The sequence below is a fragment of the Babylonia areolata genome, chromosome 5 (assembly GCF_041734735.1).
Source record: "Babylonia areolata isolate BAREFJ2019XMU chromosome 5, ASM4173473v1, whole genome shotgun sequence".
Classification (NCBI taxonomy): Eukaryota; Metazoa; Mollusca; class Gastropoda; order Neogastropoda; family Buccinidae; genus Babylonia; species Babylonia areolata.
Window position 1 is genome coordinate 36,195,460 of NC_134880.1, and position 17,328 is coordinate 36,212,787.

Genomic DNA, 17,328 nt, shown 5'->3' on the forward strand with positions numbered 1-17,328 from the left:
CACTACTACACTAAGCCACAAAGACACTACTACACTAAGCCACAAAGACACTACTACAATAAGCTGTAAAAACACCACTACACAAAACTGTTAAGACACCACTATCTTAAACTATAAAGCCACCACTACACTAAACTGTAAAGACACTAATACACAAAGCTATAACCACGCTACTACATAAAGCTGTTAAGACACCACTACACTAAGCTGTTAAGACACTACTACATTAAGCTGTAAAGACACATCTACATAAAGCTGTAAAGACACTACTACACTATGCTATAAAGACACTACTACACTAAACTATAAAAACATTACTACACAAGGCTATGAAGACACTACTACACTAGGCTATAAAGATACTACTACGCCAAGCTGTTACGACACTACTACACTAAGCCACAAAGACACTACTACACTAAGCCACAAAGACACTACTACACTAAGCCACAAAGACACTACTACGCTAAGCTATAAAGACACTACTACAATAAGCTGTAAAAACACCACTACACAAAACTGTTAAGACACCACTATCTTAAACTATAAAGCCACCACTACACTAAACTGTAAAGACACTAATACACAAAGCTATAACCACGCTACTACATAAAGCTGTTAAGACACCACTACACTAAGCTGTTAAGACACTACTACATTAAGCTGTAAAGACACTACTACATAAAGCTGTAAAGACACTACTACACTATGCTATAAAGACACTACTACACTAAACTATAAAAACATTACTACACAAGGCTATGAAGACACTACTACACTAGGCTATAAAGACACTAAAAATCAAACACGTACAAGCACGCACAAGCACACACACACATTCACCAACACACACACACACACACACACACACACACACACACACGCAAACAGCACAAATGACAACCTTGATTTGATAACCCCCATCCACGCCCCAACTCAACACAGTTCCTTGTCCACCACAACCACCACCATCCCGACCCCCACCCCCACCACCACTCCCACTCCCCTCCAGACTCTCCCACCACCACCACCCCACCACCACAACCCCCAACCACCCCACCCCCACCTCCCCGACCACCACCACCTCACCCCACCCCGTACCTCACCCCAAACCCCCTAAGTCCACAAACAGTGGTACATACATCAAAGTTATCTTCATGACGCAAAGCTTCCACCATTGTCACCCCCCCCCACGGCCCCCCTCCGCCCCCCCCCCCCCCCACACACACACCACCAACCCACCCTTCCATTCCTTCCAACATCTGCCGTGGTCTCAGAGGGTTCCAGATAAGACTTCACGTCACGGCAGACCACAGCGTCTGACCCGATTGAAGCACAAAACTGAATCTGGTTCCAGAGGAAAGAAAGGTCAACAAGACAGCAGGGTCTGACAAGGTGCGCTCTGTGGTGTGCTCATTAACAGTGGTGATGACGAGGATAATGGGGGTGGTGGATAGGGTGGTGGTGATGGTGATGATGGGGGTGATGAGAGGCGGGGGTGGGGAGTCCATCTTGTTGCCTGGCTTCAGCTGGGACCATTGTGGTAAGTTTGAGTGGTGTGTGTGTGGGGGGGGGGGGGGGGGGAAGGGGGGGTTTGTGGGTTTTTTTGTGAACATTCCAGGCTGTCTTTGTCTTTTTCGCTTTTTCCACGTCATGCTTTTCTTTGTTCTGTTGAAGGGATTGCAGTCGAGATATTTTTGCTGTGTCTGTATGCATGAACAATTCATTTACCTATTCATGCATGGCAAGAATGCGTTTAGATGGAAGTATTCATTCTTAGAACATAGACCAAGGTACAGCAGATATCTTATATGAACAGTTCTTAAAAAGATCACAGGTGAGTTCGAGGGCTTTTGATGGTTCAATTTAGTCTCTTTTAGTCACTTTTTCTTTTCTCTTTTTTCGCCCTTGCTTTTCTAGAAATCCGTTCAATTTCACTGATGGTAGAATTGTGTCCCAAAGACTGAACAGAAAACATTTTGAATCTGTTTGTATTAACTTAGGTAGACAGACAGAGACAGACAACGAGAGTGTGGTTAATTTTGAATCAGTTTGTTGTTTTACATTGGCACTGAGTGGGGGAGGCCCGTTCGTGTTTCTGATGAACTGAGGCCAGTAATTTGTCTGTCTCTCCTTGACAAGTGCGGAGACACTGTTGATCAGTGCATCAGGTATACACGCTGAAGTCTGTTGTATTAATTTATTTTGTTTTCTCAAAATGTTAAACTGTGATATTTCAAAATATATTGATAAATGTAGGGCATTGTGCTTGTAATAATACATGATGACCACAAACATGATCAGTAGTAGTAGTAGTAGTAGTAGTAGTAGTAGTGTGTGGTTCGTCCGTCGGGATCGACGAGGACCATCTAGTCATCCTGGGGGTGGGTGGGTTGGGCTTTGTTGGTGCGCAGATAACTGGTCAGGCCAATTCGCGCCCGGAAGGTTCTGACGCAGTGTGGACAGGGGATGGTGGCGGCTGTCGGGGACTTGCTGGCCCTGCTTTTCCTGGCCTGTCTGCGTTGCTCTGCTGCAGCGATTCTGTTGGCCTCACAGAATTTGGCGCCTTTGTGGACAGCTGAACGCCACTTTGGTCTGTCCATTGCATTCAGCTCCCATGTGTAGTGGCTGATGCTGAAGGCCTTCAGAGAAGCTTTCAGAGTGTCTTTGAAGCGTTTCTTTTGGCCTCCATGGGAGCGCTTGCCATGTTGGGGTTCGCCGTACAGCACTTTCTTGGGGAGCCGGTGGTCTGGCATGCGAACTACATGGCCAGCGCAGCTGGGCCTGCATCAAGATGGTGTAGATGCTGGGCAAGTTTGCACGAGTGAGCACCTCTGTGTCAGCGATCTTCTCTTGCTACTTTATGCCGAGAAGTTTTCTGAGGCTGGTGGTGTGGAAGTGGTTCAGCTTTTTGGCGTGGCGTTTGTAGACCGTCCATGATTCACATCCATAGAGCAGTGTGGCGAGAACTATGGCCTTGTATACTTTGAGCTTCGTCTCCAGGGTGATGCCTCTTCTGTTCCAAACGTTCTTATGGAGTCTGCCGAAGGCAGTGCTGGCTTTGGCGAGTCTGGCATTCACCTCGTCGTCGATGACAACTGTGCGAGAGAGTGTACTGCCCAGGTATGTGAACTTGTCCACCGCGTTCAGTCGTTGCCCGTTGATGAAGATGTTTGGTTCAACGTAAGTCTTTCCTGGAGCTGGCTGGTGCATCACCTCAGTCTTCTTTGTGCTGATTGTGAGGCCAACGTTGTCACAGGCAGCAGAGAACTTGTCGACGCTGTGTTGCATATCAGCTTCGGAGGCAGCGTTGAGAGCGCAGTCATCAGCAAACAGGAAGTCGTTGACGGTGTCTGTCCTCACCTTGGTTTTTGCTTGAAGCCTCCTGAGGTTGAAGAGTGAGCCATCTGTGCGGTACCTGATGCCAATGCCTACGTCAGCGTCTCTGAAGGCATCTGTCAGCATGGCTGAAAACATGAGACTGAACAGGGTGGGGGCAAGAACACACCCTTGCTTGACTCCGTTGGAGACAAGGAATGGTTCTGAAGTCTCTCCGTTGTCTTGGACTCGGGCCAGCATCCCATCATGTAGTTGCCGTATGATGGTGATGAACTTTCTGGGACATCCGTACTTCGCCATGATTCTCCAAAGGCCATCTCTGCTAACAGTATCGAAGGCCTTGGTCAGATCGACATAGGTGGAGTAAAGGTTAGCGTTATGTCCCTGACACTTCTCCTGGAGCTGCCTAGCAGCAAACACCATGTCGATAGTCCCGCACACTGGCTCTCTGGTAGGAGACCTTGCTCAAGGTGCGCTATGAGACGGTTGAGTAGCACTCTGGCCAGAGTCTTGCCTGCGACGGACAGCAGGGATATTCCACGATGGTTGTCACAGGCCTGACGATTTCCTTTGCGCTTGTACAGGTGTATGATGGAAGCGTCTTTGAAGTCCTGTGGAACTGCCTCATGCTGCCAGATGAGCTGGAACAGCTGATGAAGCTTCTCAGTCAGCGCCATACCACCTTCTTTGTAGACCTCAGCTGGAATGGAGTCTGTGCCAGGGGCTTTGCCATTGGATAGCAGACGGATAGCTTTCTGGGTCTCCTCCAAAGTTGGAATGGCATCCAACGACTCACTGACTGGCACCTGGGGGAGTCAGTCGATGGCTTCATCATTGATGGTGGAAGGGCGGTTCAGTACGCTGTCAAAGTGTTCAGCCCATCTCTCAAGGATCCCGTCCTTGTCAGTGATCAGGGTGAAACCATCAGCACTGAGGAGTGGAGCAGATCCGGAGGTGTTTGGACCGTAGACTTCTTTCAGGCCGTTATAGAAGTTCTTCATGTCGTTCCTGTCTGCAAAGCCCTGGATCCCATCAGCTTTGTTGCTCAACCAGGAATCCTGCATCTGCCGCAGCTTCTGCTGGATGGTGCTGCGTGCGATCTTCAGTATGTCTTTCTTTGACTGTGACTTGGGATCTTCAATGTGGGCTCTGTAGGCTTGGCGTTTGTCTTCCAGCAGCTGCTTGATCTCAGTGCAGTTCTCATCAAACCAGTCTTTGTGCTTCCTGGCAGAAGGCCCAAGGCACTCCATGGCAGTGTTGTACACCGTCTCATGCAGTGCGCCCCATGCTGCCTCCACATTCTGGTTGTCCAGCACGGTGGACTCAAGGCGTTCCTCCAGGGTGTCAGCAAAGCTCTGCTTGATGTTGCCTAGCTCCAGCTTGTTGACATTCAGGCGTTTGGGTGCTTTCATGCCCTGAGGCCGTCTCTTGGGCTGGATGCGGAGGTTGAGTTTGGAGACGATAAGGCGGTGGTCTGCCCAGCACTCAGCGCCGCACATGGCCCTCGTGACTCGTACGTCCTGCCTGTCCCTCTTCCTGACAATGACAAAGTCGATGAGATGCCAATGCCCAGAGCGAGGATGCATCCATGACGTCCTGTTACGGGTAGGGAGGCAGAAGATGGTGTTTGTGATAAGAAGGTTGTGCTCGGCACATGTCTGGAGAAGTAGTTGACCATTGCTGTTACAGTTACCAACCCCGTGCTTCCCAATCACGCCTTCCCAGGAGGTGCTGTCACAGCCAACTCTCGCGCTAAAGACACCAAGAATGATGAGCTTGTCTGCGTTGGGAACAGTGGTGATGACAGCATTCAGGTCCTCGTAGAACTTGTCCTTGATCTCATCCGGTTGGTCATAGTGGGCGCGTAGGCGCTGACAGTGGTGGTAAACTTCTTCCCGTTGCATAAAGGGAGTTTCATCGTCATCAGGCGATCGTTCACTCCTTTCGGGGGGCCAGCCAGCTTGCCAACAAGGGTTGTCTTCACTGGGTCCCCGTCAGCCGCGGTATGCTGACTAGGGTGGTGTGGAGCAGGCAATGTTTAGGGCACCTTTTCTAGCCCCTTCCTCATGCCATGGAGGTGAGCAGTGCTGTCCTGAAGAGGGCTGCTCAGTCGCTCAGGGGGCTGCCGATCTCCACCGCTGCTCCAGTCGGTGAAAAACGACCCTATGGCCTGAGCCGTCTGTGTGCAGGTCCGCGGCTACGACTGCCAGTGTACCCACACCTGTCGCTTCGTCGCTCGCCTGTCGCCACAGGGCTTGGGGAAAATGATGGTATGGGATGAAGGATGACTGATGACTTGCGCGATGACTTTGTTTATAGTGAGGAGGAGTTGAGCACCGTCGACCTCACTCTCTTGTCCGAGACCGTCTGTATCCAGTGGCAAGACGAGGTCAAGACGACTGGAGATGGAAACGGATGCAGTGGATGACCAGGATGTCCTATGTGCCTCATCCTGCCCTTAGCACTCCACAGTGCTCTGCTGCAACCACCTTCCTCTCCGTTGAACCATGAAGGTTTCTTCCGCAGACTCTGCCGGATCCAGTCTTCACATGCTTTGGTAGACAAGCCCTAACTCACCGACGGTTTGAGACCTGTCGGCTACCCTCACCTAGTTTAGCCAGCCTGTCAAAGCCGTTGCCCCGGGGTTGGGCGCTGCCGCACGCTAGCAGCTTCTAGGACCCATAGGTGAGAGCTGGGTGCCGGTGGGGACCAATAGAGGACGAACCACTCCCGGAAGAGCGTGACAACCCCCCCTCTAGAGGTACTACTCCTCCCGTGCACCCCCTAACAGTAGTAGTAGTAGTAATAGGTAGTTCCCCATTTATATTACAATGGGCTCTAAGCGCCTAACATGAAACAATTCATACATAATTGTGCATAATTACATACTTCTCCACATGAAAAAACGACACATTTCTGTTTATCTGTACACCAAGACAATACTACAAATTGCAGATATGGACAATCACACACACACACACACACACACACACACACACACACAGACACAGACACACACACACACACGCGCGCGCGCGGGAGAGAGAGAGAGAGAGAGAGAGAGAGAGAGAGAGAGAGAGAGAGAGAGAGCCAAAAATATCCTACACAAGCACACACGCGCACACACACTCTCGCGCACACAAACACGCTCGCGCACACAAACACCCCCCCCCCCCCTCCACAGACACACACAACATGATAATTTTAGTGGAAGGTAAAGTGGGGTGGGTAGGAGAAAGAAGAATACAAACAAACAATTATTAGCAATGCTTCATCACACCCAAGCCCTGTTTGAACAGGTGGGTTTTCACGTTTGTTTTGAAAGAGGACAGCGTTGGAAAGTGACGGAGATCCAAAGAAAGAATTCCAGACAGAAGGTGTTTGATACTGAAAAGCCCTTTGACCAAATGTCTTTGAGGTTTCGAGGACTGTTTTTCAACAGAAGACTTGAGAAAACGGGAAGGGGTGTAAACATATGAAGGACAGACGATAAGTAAGGTGGGAACGCAAGAATGCAAGAATTTTATTGTATCGGCCATATGACCCGTTACAACAGATCGTGCGGACAATGTCAGAGTGAACCTTTGTTATAGTAGACTATGAACATAAAAAAAGAAAAAAAGAATTAACGACGTCGGTTTTCATAATAAATGTATCTTCCAATGTCATGGAGGTAATGCTCGTCTTGCATCAAATGCTGAAACCTCGTCATCGACGGATAAAGCGTGTATTTTTTAGGAATATACTTCTGTCTTAAGTCATTCAATTCTGTGCAGTGGAAAAGAAAATGCAGTTCCGTTTCTATAGTATTGTGGCAGAATGAACATATGAGGTCTTGCTCTGATACAACAAGTAAGGTGGGAGAGATCATTCAAAGTGGTGATAAGCCATTATGGCAGTTTTGTGCTGAATTCCTTTCAAAGTGGTGGTAAGCCATTATGGCAGTTTTGTACTGAATTCCTTTCAAAGTAGCGATGAGCCATTATGGCAGTTTTGTACAGAATTCCTTTCAAAGTGGTGATAACCCATTATGGCAGTTTTGTTCTGAATTCCTTTCAAAGTAGCGATAAGCCATTATTGCAGTTTTGTACAGAATTCCTTTCAAAGTGGCTATAAGCCACTATGGCAGTTTTGTTCTGAATTCCTTTCAAAGTAGCGATAAGCCATTATTGCAGTTTTGTACAGAATTCCTTTCAAAGTGGCGATAAGCCATTATGGCAGTTTTGTACAGAATTCCTTTCAAAGTAGCGATAAGCCATTATGGCAGTATTGTACAGAATTCCTTTCAAAGTGGTGATAAGCCATTATGGCAGTTTTGTACAGAATTCCTTTCAAAGTAGCGATAAGCCATTATGGCAGTATTGTGCTGAATTCCTTTCAAAGTAGCGATAAGCCATTATGGCAGTATTGTGCTGAATTCCTTTCAAAGTGGTGATAAACCATTATGGCAGTATTGTGCTGAATTCCTTACAAAGTGGTGATAAGCCATTGTGGCAGTATTGTGCTGAATTCTGTACTGGATGTGTACGCAGTGATGTTGGCATAAAAGTGGGGTAACGTGATCCTTTTGTAACTTTCTGAAAATGATTCTTGCAGCATTGTTCTCCTCCTTCTTCTTCGTTCATGGGCAGCAACTCCAACGTTCACTCATATGTTCACGAGAGGGCTTTTACGTGTATGGCCGTTTTTACCCCTCCATGTAGGCAGCCATACTCCGTTTTGTGGGGTGTGCATGCTGGGCGTGTTCTTGTTTCCATAACCCACCGGACGCTGACATGGATTATAGGATCTTTAACGTTAGTATTTGATCTTTTGCTTGCGTATACACACGAAAGGAGTTCAGATCTCCACCCTTTACCAACCAGGCTTCGTTCCCGAGATTCGAACGCGGGACCCTCAGATTGAAAGTCCAATGCTTTAACCACTCGGCTACTGCGCCCGTCGCAGCATTGTTCAAAATCATTTGAAGGCGTGACAAAAAAATCAGAAGGCAGATCAGCAAATAGTGAATTGCAGTAGTCAAACAAGCCGAGTGGTTGCTTCAATAATTAGATACGGTCGAATGATACGGATTTTCCTCAGTTGGAAGTTTTACATACATTACTGACATGGCCGGGCATGGACAGAGCTTAATTAAAAAAAAAAAAAAAAAAAAAAAAGCACCCAGGTGTCTGACAGAATTTTGAAGGCTGATATCAACATTACAGACAGCCAAGGTGTCGTTTGAATAGTGACAAAGTGTAGTAGTAGAAGCGTTTTCTTCTTCTTCTTCTTCTTCTTCCTCATCACCATTATCATCATCATTATTATAACTCATTATTATCATTATTATCATTGTCATTATCATCATCATAATCACCATCCTCATCAGTAGTAATCGTCGTAGTAATAGTAGTAGTGTCGTTATTACTATTATCATCATCATCATCATCATCATCATCATAGTAATCATCATCATCATCATCAGCTCTGGCAGTATTATCGTCACCACCACCACCACCACCACCACCACCACCACCTCCACCATCTCCATCACCACTACCACCACCATCATCACCACCATCATCACCACCACCACATTCACCACCACCATCATCACAATCAACACCACCACCACCACCATCGCCACCACCATCACCATTACCACCACCACCTCCACCATTACCACCACAACCACCACCATCACCACCACCACCATCATCACCATCACCACCACCATAACCACCATCACCACCACCATCACCATTACCACCACCACCTCCACCATTACCACCACCGCCATCACCATCATCACCACCACCACATCACCACCACCATCTTCACCACCTCAACCACCACCATCACCATCACCACCACCACCTCCAACACCACCACCACCACCACCACCTCCAACACCACCACCACCTCCAACACCACCATCACCACCACCACCTCCAACACCACCACCACCACCTCCAACACCACCATCACCACCACCACCTCCAACACCACCACCCCCTTCAACACCACCATCACCATCACCACTACCACCTCCAACACCACCACCACCATCACCACCACCTCCAACACCACCACCACCAACATCACCACCATCACCACCACCACCACAACAGTCACCACCACGTCTGACACACTGTCCCAACACAAGGAGCGGAGTTCCACACCCCGGCCACCCCCCCGGTCCAGGTGCTGGCTCTAAACGTGTCCTCCCCGCTGACCATCCCCGGACAGCTGACGGTCCACAGGCTGGAGGCAAGGGTGGTGCAGCCCCTGCCCGCTGATGTCCTGCTGCACTTCGTCCTCCAGGCCAACTCCAGCTTCGGCCCGGACTTCCCCAAGACCTACCCCTGCTTTCCTGGACAAGGGGGGTCTTGGTGAGTGAGTCTGTGTGTGTGTGTGTGTGTGTGTGTGTGTGTGTGTGTGTGTTCCTCAAGACCTAACCCTGCGTTTCTGGTCAAGAGGGGTCTTTGTGAGTGTGTGTGTGGGGTGGTGAGTGTGTGGGGGTGGGGTTGAGTGTGTGTGTGTGTGTGTGTGTGTGTGGTGAGTGTGTGTGTGGGGTGGTGAGTGTGTGTGTGTGGGGTCGTGAGTGTGTGTGTGTGTGAGGTGGTGAGTGTGTGCGTGTGGGGTGATGAGTGTGTGGGGGTGGTGGTGAGTGTGTGTGTGGGGTGGTAAGTGTGTGTCTGTGGGGTGGTAAGTGTGTGTGATGGTGAGTGTGTGGGGGTGGTGGTGAGTGTGTGTGGTGGTGGTGGTGAGTGAGTGTGGAGGTGGTGGCGAGTGTGTGTGTGTGGGTGGTGGTGGTGAGTTTGTGTGGGATGGTGAGTGTGTGTGGGGGTGGGGGTGGTGAGTGTGTGTGCGGAGGTTGGTGTGTGTGCGGGGTGTGTGTGTGGGGGGGAGGGGTTGAGTATGTGTGAGGAGGGTGGTGAGAGCGTGTGCGGGGCGGGACGGGGGCGGGGGGTAAGGGGTGGCGTGGTGGTGGCGAGTGTGTGTGTGTGTGTGCGTGCGTGTGTGTGCGTACGTGCGTGCGTGTGTGTGTGTGTGTGGTGTGTGTATGCATGCATGCGTCCATGTGTGTGTGTGTGTGTATGTGCGGTGGTGGTTGTGGTGTGTGAGTGTGTGTGTGTGTGTGTGTGTGTGTGTGTGTGTGTGTGATAGTGAGTGTGTTTGTGTGTGTGATGGTGAGTGTGTGTATGTGTGTGTGATGATGATGAATGCGTGTGTGTGTGTGATAGTGGAGGGTGGGGTGGTTGGTGTGTGTGGAGGGTAGGGTGGTGGGTGTGTGTGGAGGGTGGGGTCTTGGTGAGTGTGTGTGGAGGGTGGGGTGGTGAGTGTGTGTGGTGGGTGAGGTCTTGGTGGGTGTGTGTGGTGGGTGAGGTCTTGGTAGGTGTGTGTGGAGGGTGGGGTCTTGGTGGGTGTGTGTGGTGGGTGGGGTCTTGGTGGGTGTGTGTGGAGGGTAGGGTCTTGGTGGGTGTGTGTGGTGGGTGAGGTCTTGGTGTGTGTGTGTGGAGGGTAGGGTCTTGGTGGGTGTGTGTGGTGGGTGGGGTCTTGGTGGGTGTGTGTGGTGGGTGGGGTCTTGGTGGGTGTGTGTGGAGGGTAGGGTCTTGGTGGGTGTGTGTGGTGGGTGAGGTCTTGGTGTGTGTGTGTGGAGGGTAGGGTCTTGGTGGGTGTGTGTGGTGGGTGAGGTCTTGGTGTGTGTGTGTGGAGGGTAGGGTCTTGGTGGGTGTGTGTGGTGGGTGGGGTCTTGGTGGGTGTGTTGGTGTGTGTGTGTGGAGGGTGGGGTCTTGGTGGGTGTGTGTGGTGGGTGGGGTCTTGGTGGGTGTGTGTGGTGGGTGGGGTCTTGGTGGGTGTGTGTGGTGGGTGGGGTCTTGGTGGGTGTGTGTGGAGGGTGGGGTCTTGGTGGGTGTGTAGATGGATGAATGTCGTGTTGTGTGCGAGTTCCCCAAGGCCTACCCCTGTCATGTAAGTGTGTGTTTTGTTGTGTTGTGTCGTGTTGTGTAGTGTTGTGTAGTGTAGTATAGTGTAGTGTGGTGTAGTGTTTTGCTGTGCTGTGCTGTGCTGTGCTGTGCTGTGCTGTGCTGTGCGGTGCTGTGTTGTGCTGTGCTGTTCGTGCTGTGTTGTGTTGTGCTGTGCTGGTCTGTGCTGTGCTGTGCTGTGCTGGTCTGGTCTGTGCTGGTCTGTGCTGGTCTGTGCTGTGCTGTGCTGGTCTGTGTTGTGTTGTGTTGACCTGTGCTGTGCTGTGCTGGTCTCTGCTGTGCTGTGCTGTGCTGGTCTGTGTTGTGTTGTGCTTGTCTGTGTTGTGTTGTGCTGTATTGTGCTGGTCTGTGTTGTGTTGTGCTGGTCTGTGTTGTGTTGTGTTGACCTGTGCTGTGCTGTGCGTGCTGGTCTGTGTTGTGTTGTGTTGGTCTGTGCTGTGCTGTGCTGGTCTGTGTTGTGTTGTGTTGGCCTGTGCTGTGCTGTGCTGTTCTGTGCTGTGCTGTGTTGTGCTGGTCTGTGCTGTGCTGTGCTGGTCTGTGCTGTGTTACACCTTCCCCCTAGAAACGACACACAGAAGACACCAACAGGACAAGGACATGGGTTCCAGACATGGTGACATGCACACCAACGTGGACACACCTGCTGCACCAACACCGGGTCACAGTGCCACGCATACCTGTGAACGCACTCGCGCGCTTGTAAGCACGCACACACACACACACACGCACGCACACTCAAATGCACACACCGGCGAACACACTCGCGCGCACAAAAGAAGACACGAACTCATACGCGCACACACACATAGACAAGCGCACGTGCGCGGTCGAGCGCGCGCGCACGCATGACTAAAGCTATCCTAAAATCCCCCCCCCCCCCCCCCCCCCACCCCCTGCTCTCTCTCTCTCTGTGATGGTAGTGGTCATTAGTACACCCTTACAGAAGTGTTGTTTTCTAACTCTTCTCTCTTTCCAACGCCCATCCCCCTCTCTCCCCACCCCCACCAGTGCCTACAAGCTCTGTGACCTACTGACCTTGACCCCGGACGCCTCATCCATCAGACGGCAGATCGTGAATGCCCTCATGGGCGCAGGCTTGAGCCCCGGGTGTCCAGTCTCCTCCCCCTCCCTCTCCCCATCCTCCAGCTCCGCTGCCTCCGCCGTGACGATAGCTCTCAGTGACGTCACGCTCGACATTCCCAGTATGCTCCACACCCCCATGGACACGTTCATCAACACTGTGAGTTGTATAACTGTATGTGGTGTGGTGTGGTGTGGTGTGGTGTGTGGTGTGGTGAGGCATCCCGAAGCCTGATGAATCAAAACAGCACATAACTAACTGGAGACCTATCTCATCATTAAATGTTTTATATAAGATAGGAGCATAGCAAATAGGGTTAAACAGATTCTTCCAAAATTAATTAGTGAGGATCAGACGGGATTCATAGCAAACAGGTACATTGGCGATAACATAAGATTGATGTAACATCTGATCTGCTATCTAGACAAGAAACGTCAACCAGGTCTCTTACTTTGTTTAGATTTTGAAAAAAAGCTTTCGACTCTTCAGATTGGCAATTTTTGTTCAAAGTTTTGAAAGCATACGGGTTTGGGCAAAACATACAAAAGTGGATAAAAACATTTTATGAAAATATAAAGTCAGCAGGGGTAGTCAATGGACAAATATCCAACTGGTTTTCAGTAGAAAGAGGATGTAGACAGGGAGACCCACTTTCCCCTTACTTATTCATTTTATGTGTCGAAATATTAGCAATCATGATTAGAGAAGATAATGATGTAAAAGGCATAATGATAAACAATAACGAGCATAAGATTTCTCAGTTCGCAGAAGATGCACAGTTAATGAACAACGGAGATAAAATGTCATTTGAAAGATCCATTTATTTGGTTGATAAATTTGGAAAAGTTTCATGGCTATTCATAAATGCAGGCAAAACACAAGCAGTATGGTTAGGATGCAAAACGAATTCTAAGATAAGATATATGCAGCATTTAAACATAAAATGGAATCCAGAAAAAATAAGATACTAGGGGTATGGTTCACAAATAACATTAAAGATTGTGAAAAAGTCAATTACGCAGAAAAAATAACAGAAATAAAAGCGCTTTTCAATGTTTGGATGAAAAGAAGTATAACTCCTCTTAGTAGAGCTTCAGTATTAAAACCACAAATCCTAAGTTGATACATCTCTGGATTCTACTGCCAAACCCACCAGACGATTTTATGAACAATCTTCAGATAATGTATTTTAAATTTATATGGAACGGTAAACGAGAAAAAATCAGTAGAAAGACAGCAACGAAAAACATTGAAATAAAGGTTTGAATATTCCAGATATTAGAACATATATAGAAGCACTTGAACGTACATGGATTAGAAAGTTTACAAAAGAAAAACATAAATGGAAGAATATCACTATAGAATTATGTCCCCCCCCCCTTTTTTTTAAACTGAATTAGAAAAATATGGCTCTGGTTACACTTTGAATAAAATTGATAATAATCCTTTCTGGAGACATGTATTCATGGCATACAACCACTTTAGTAAATGTGTAAAACCGACATCGATAACCGAGTTATTTTCTGAACCAATATTTTATAATGAAAACATTAGAATAGAAAACAACACTATTAAGTATAGAAATTGGATAAACAAGGGAATATATCGCATTGCACCCTTTGTAAACAATGATGGGAATTTTCTTGCGCAAAACGAATTTAACAGAAAATGTGGAATCAATGCACATATTCTAAGTTTCAATGGATGTTTACTAGCCATTAAGAAGTGTATACAAGAAACGGAATTAAACATATCAGAAAACACAACGCACGATATTCCCTCAGCGTTAAAAATTATATACTCTGTACCTAAAGGAACCAGGCCATACTACGATATTTTATTATGTGACAATAAGCTTCCCAACGGCTGTCTAAAGTGGTCGGAAAAACTAGGATTATATATTTGGTGGAAAAAAGTGTTTGAAAAAATACAGAAAATAGATGACATAAAGCTGAAATGGTTACAATTACGTATCGTACACAGAATTCTTGGAACGAAAGTTATCCTGAAAGAAATGGGGCTAGTAAATGACAATCATTGTGACTTCTGTATGGAAGCAAAGGATTATATTGAACGCATTTTCTGGGGATGTAATAACACAAAACTATTTTGGCAAAAATTCGAAAAGCTGTTCAAAGAAAAAAAGTAGTGTGTACAAACATAAGAATAACAGAAAATATAGTATTATGTGGTATAGCCGAAAACATGCCCACAGAGTCCGTGTTTGACTTTTTAATACTCATTGGTAAAATGTATATTTACAGGTGCAAAATGGAAAAGAGCACACCGAAAAAAAAAACACTGCCTATTTTCGCGATACAAAATTGAAGAACATAACGCAAGAATGTCATGGACATTAAATGACTTTAAAATAAAATGGTCACCCTACATGAAAATAAATCAAGAATCTACCAAGAACTGCTACAATTAAGGTAAAAAGTGTTTATAAACCCGATCAGAAAATGTGTTAAATATTTTGACGGTTGCCTCTACGGGTGAAATAATCACCTGTCGTTAGCATTTTTGTTTTCACTTGACTCTGTGTGTGTGTGTGTGTGTGTGTGTGTGTGTGTGTGTGTGTGTGTTGTGACACGATGGTTTTTTGTTTGTTTTTGAGTTGTTTTTTCCCCATATTTCTAGTATTTGTGCACACGTTAAGATATTTACAAATGAAACATTCTGAGTGGCATAGATATCTTATCTCATATTTGATGACATATAAACATGATGTATCTCTATATACATTTACTCACATTTGTATTGCCTGGAATACTTTACATGTGTCATTATATTTTGCTTTTATCGTGTTTTCATCCGTTTGGTCATTTCCCCCTTTCTTTTACACGTATTTGTGTCAATTTTCTATGTCATAAAAAATGGAACTTAAAAACACTTAAAAAAAGAAAAAGAAAAAAAGGAAGAAAATGATGATGATGACGATGATGATGACGACGACGACGATGATGATGACGACGATTATTATGATTATGGTGACAAAGATGACGATAACGATAATGATAACGACGACGACGACAATGATGATGATGATGATGATGATGATGATGATGATGATAATGATGATGATGGTGATGATGATGATGATTACGATGGTGATGATGATGACGATGATGATGTTGATGATGATGATATTGATGACGATGATGACGATGATGATGTTGATGATGATGATAATGATGACGATGGTGATGATGATGACGATGATGACGATGGTGATGATGATGATGATGATGACGACGACGATGATGATGATGATGACGACGTGTCCAGAACAACTACTACCTGACGGCCAGACTGGTGGCGGGGGGACAGACTCTGGGCTGTGTCAGGATGTTGACGCCAGTCCGCAGGGTCTGCCAGGGATGGCTGTGTCCCCAGAGTGAGGACCAGGCCATCCACTTCCTGACGGCGGGCAGATAGACACACACACACACACACACACACACACACACACACACACACACACACACACACACACACACACACACACGGAAAAGTTTCAGTTTCAAGGTGTCAATAAAAGCATGCGGTCTGATCTTCATTCTGTTCCGATTCCGCTGAAAACCCACACTAATAAAACAGGGAACAGAGAGGATTATGTGTCTTTGGCCATGCCTGTGTCTATTTCTATGTCTGTGTCCGTCAGTCTGTCTGTTCGCGTATGTCTGCCTGTGTGTCTATGTTTGTGCCTATATCTGCTTCTGTGTTTGTGTCGTCTGTCCGTGTCTATGTCTGTGCCTGTCTGCCTGTGTCCGTGTCTGTGGCTGTGTCGACGTGTCTGTATATTTGTCTATGTCTGTGTTTATGTCTATGTCTGTGTCTGTGTGTTATCTGTGGTGTTTTTTTTTCTGGTTCTTTTTTTTTATAGATAACTTCCCGTACCGGTTGTCTGTTGAGGGCTGGCTGAAGTAAAGTATTGTGTGCGTACTCCGTTACTCTCGCTTCATTCATTCATTCATTCATTCATTCTCTCTCTCTCTCTCTCTCTCTCTATATATATATATATATATATATATCCCTCTCTCTCTTTCTCTTCTCTTTTCTCTCTTTTCCTGTGCGTGTGCATCTGTTTCTCTATCTCTGTCTGTTTGTCTGTGTTTGTCTGTATCCCTCTATCTCTCTGTCATTCTTAATAAAGACATGATATGTCAGAGTGTATAGAACGCGAGGTTAAAGAAGAAGAAGAAGCCTTCAAAGTCAGTAACATCCTCATGACTTCCGTGTTGAGGAAGGGGAGGGGGATGGGCTGGAACGAAAGAACGAGAGAAAGAGAGATAACGAGAGAAAGAGAGAGAACGAGAGAGAGAGAGAGAGAGAGAGAGAGGGAGAGAGAGAGAGAGAGAGAGAGAGAGAGAGAGAGAGAGAGAGAGAGAGAGAACGAACAGACGAACGAATATGTTTTAATGAACTTTGGCTATAGACCACAATTCAAAACCAGGGGACTCGGGGTGGGTTTGGGAAGGGGTATTATAATACTTGAAAAGCTATCACACAATATTATACTGATCATGGACCTGACATTTTACTTAATTATGTCTGAGTAGATGGTTTCTCCTTTTGATCGCATGGAAAATACATTTTGATACTTGGCAATTTCTCTGCTCGAAGAAGCAGAAGAAGAAGAAGAAGAACAACAACAACAACAACGAGGGGCAGGAGGAGCAGAAAGAGGAAGATGGAAAACGTACACCCCCACAACATACAGACACAGATACAGCAACACTTCAGACAGGCTCACAGATACAGCAACACTTCAGACAGGCTCACAGATACAACAACACTTCACACAGACTCACAGATACAACAACACGTCAGACAGGCTCACAGATACAACACTTCAGACAGGCTCACAGATACAACACTTCAGACAGGCTCACAGATACAGCAACACTTCAGACAGACATAGATACAGCAACACTT

The 17,328-nt window shown here is 47.0% G+C and overlaps 1 protein-coding gene across 1 annotated transcript; it reads left to right on the forward strand.

Annotated features, from left to right (window-relative positions):
• The first annotated feature begins 1,440 nt into the window (after positions 1–1,440).
• LOC143282258 (uncharacterized) lies at positions 1,441–16,228 on the forward strand. Its single transcript, XM_076587858.1, has 4 exons — positions 1,441–1,543; positions 9,488–9,713; positions 12,318–12,549; positions 15,679–16,228. The coding sequence occupies exons 1-4, from the start codon at positions 1,441–1,443 to the stop codon at positions 15,826–15,828; spliced, it is 711 nt and encodes a 236-aa protein (XP_076443973.1). The 3' UTR covers positions 15,829–16,228.
• The last annotated feature ends 1,100 nt before the right edge of the window (positions 16,229–17,328 follow it).

Bases quoted from the DNA above. Each gene is read 5' to 3' on its own strand.
- LOC143282258 (XM_076587858.1), top strand. From the start codon at position 1,441: ATGGGGGTGGTGGATAGGGTGGTGGTGATGGTGATGATGGGGGTGATG. The intron at 9,714-12,317 runs GTGAGTGAGTCT...CACCCCCACCAG, and splicing joins CCTGGACAAGGGGGGTCTTG to TGCCTACAAGCTCTGTGACC. The intron at 12,550-15,678 runs GTGAGTTGTATA...CGACGTGTCCAG, and splicing joins TGGACACGTTCATCAACACT to AACAACTACTACCTGACGGC.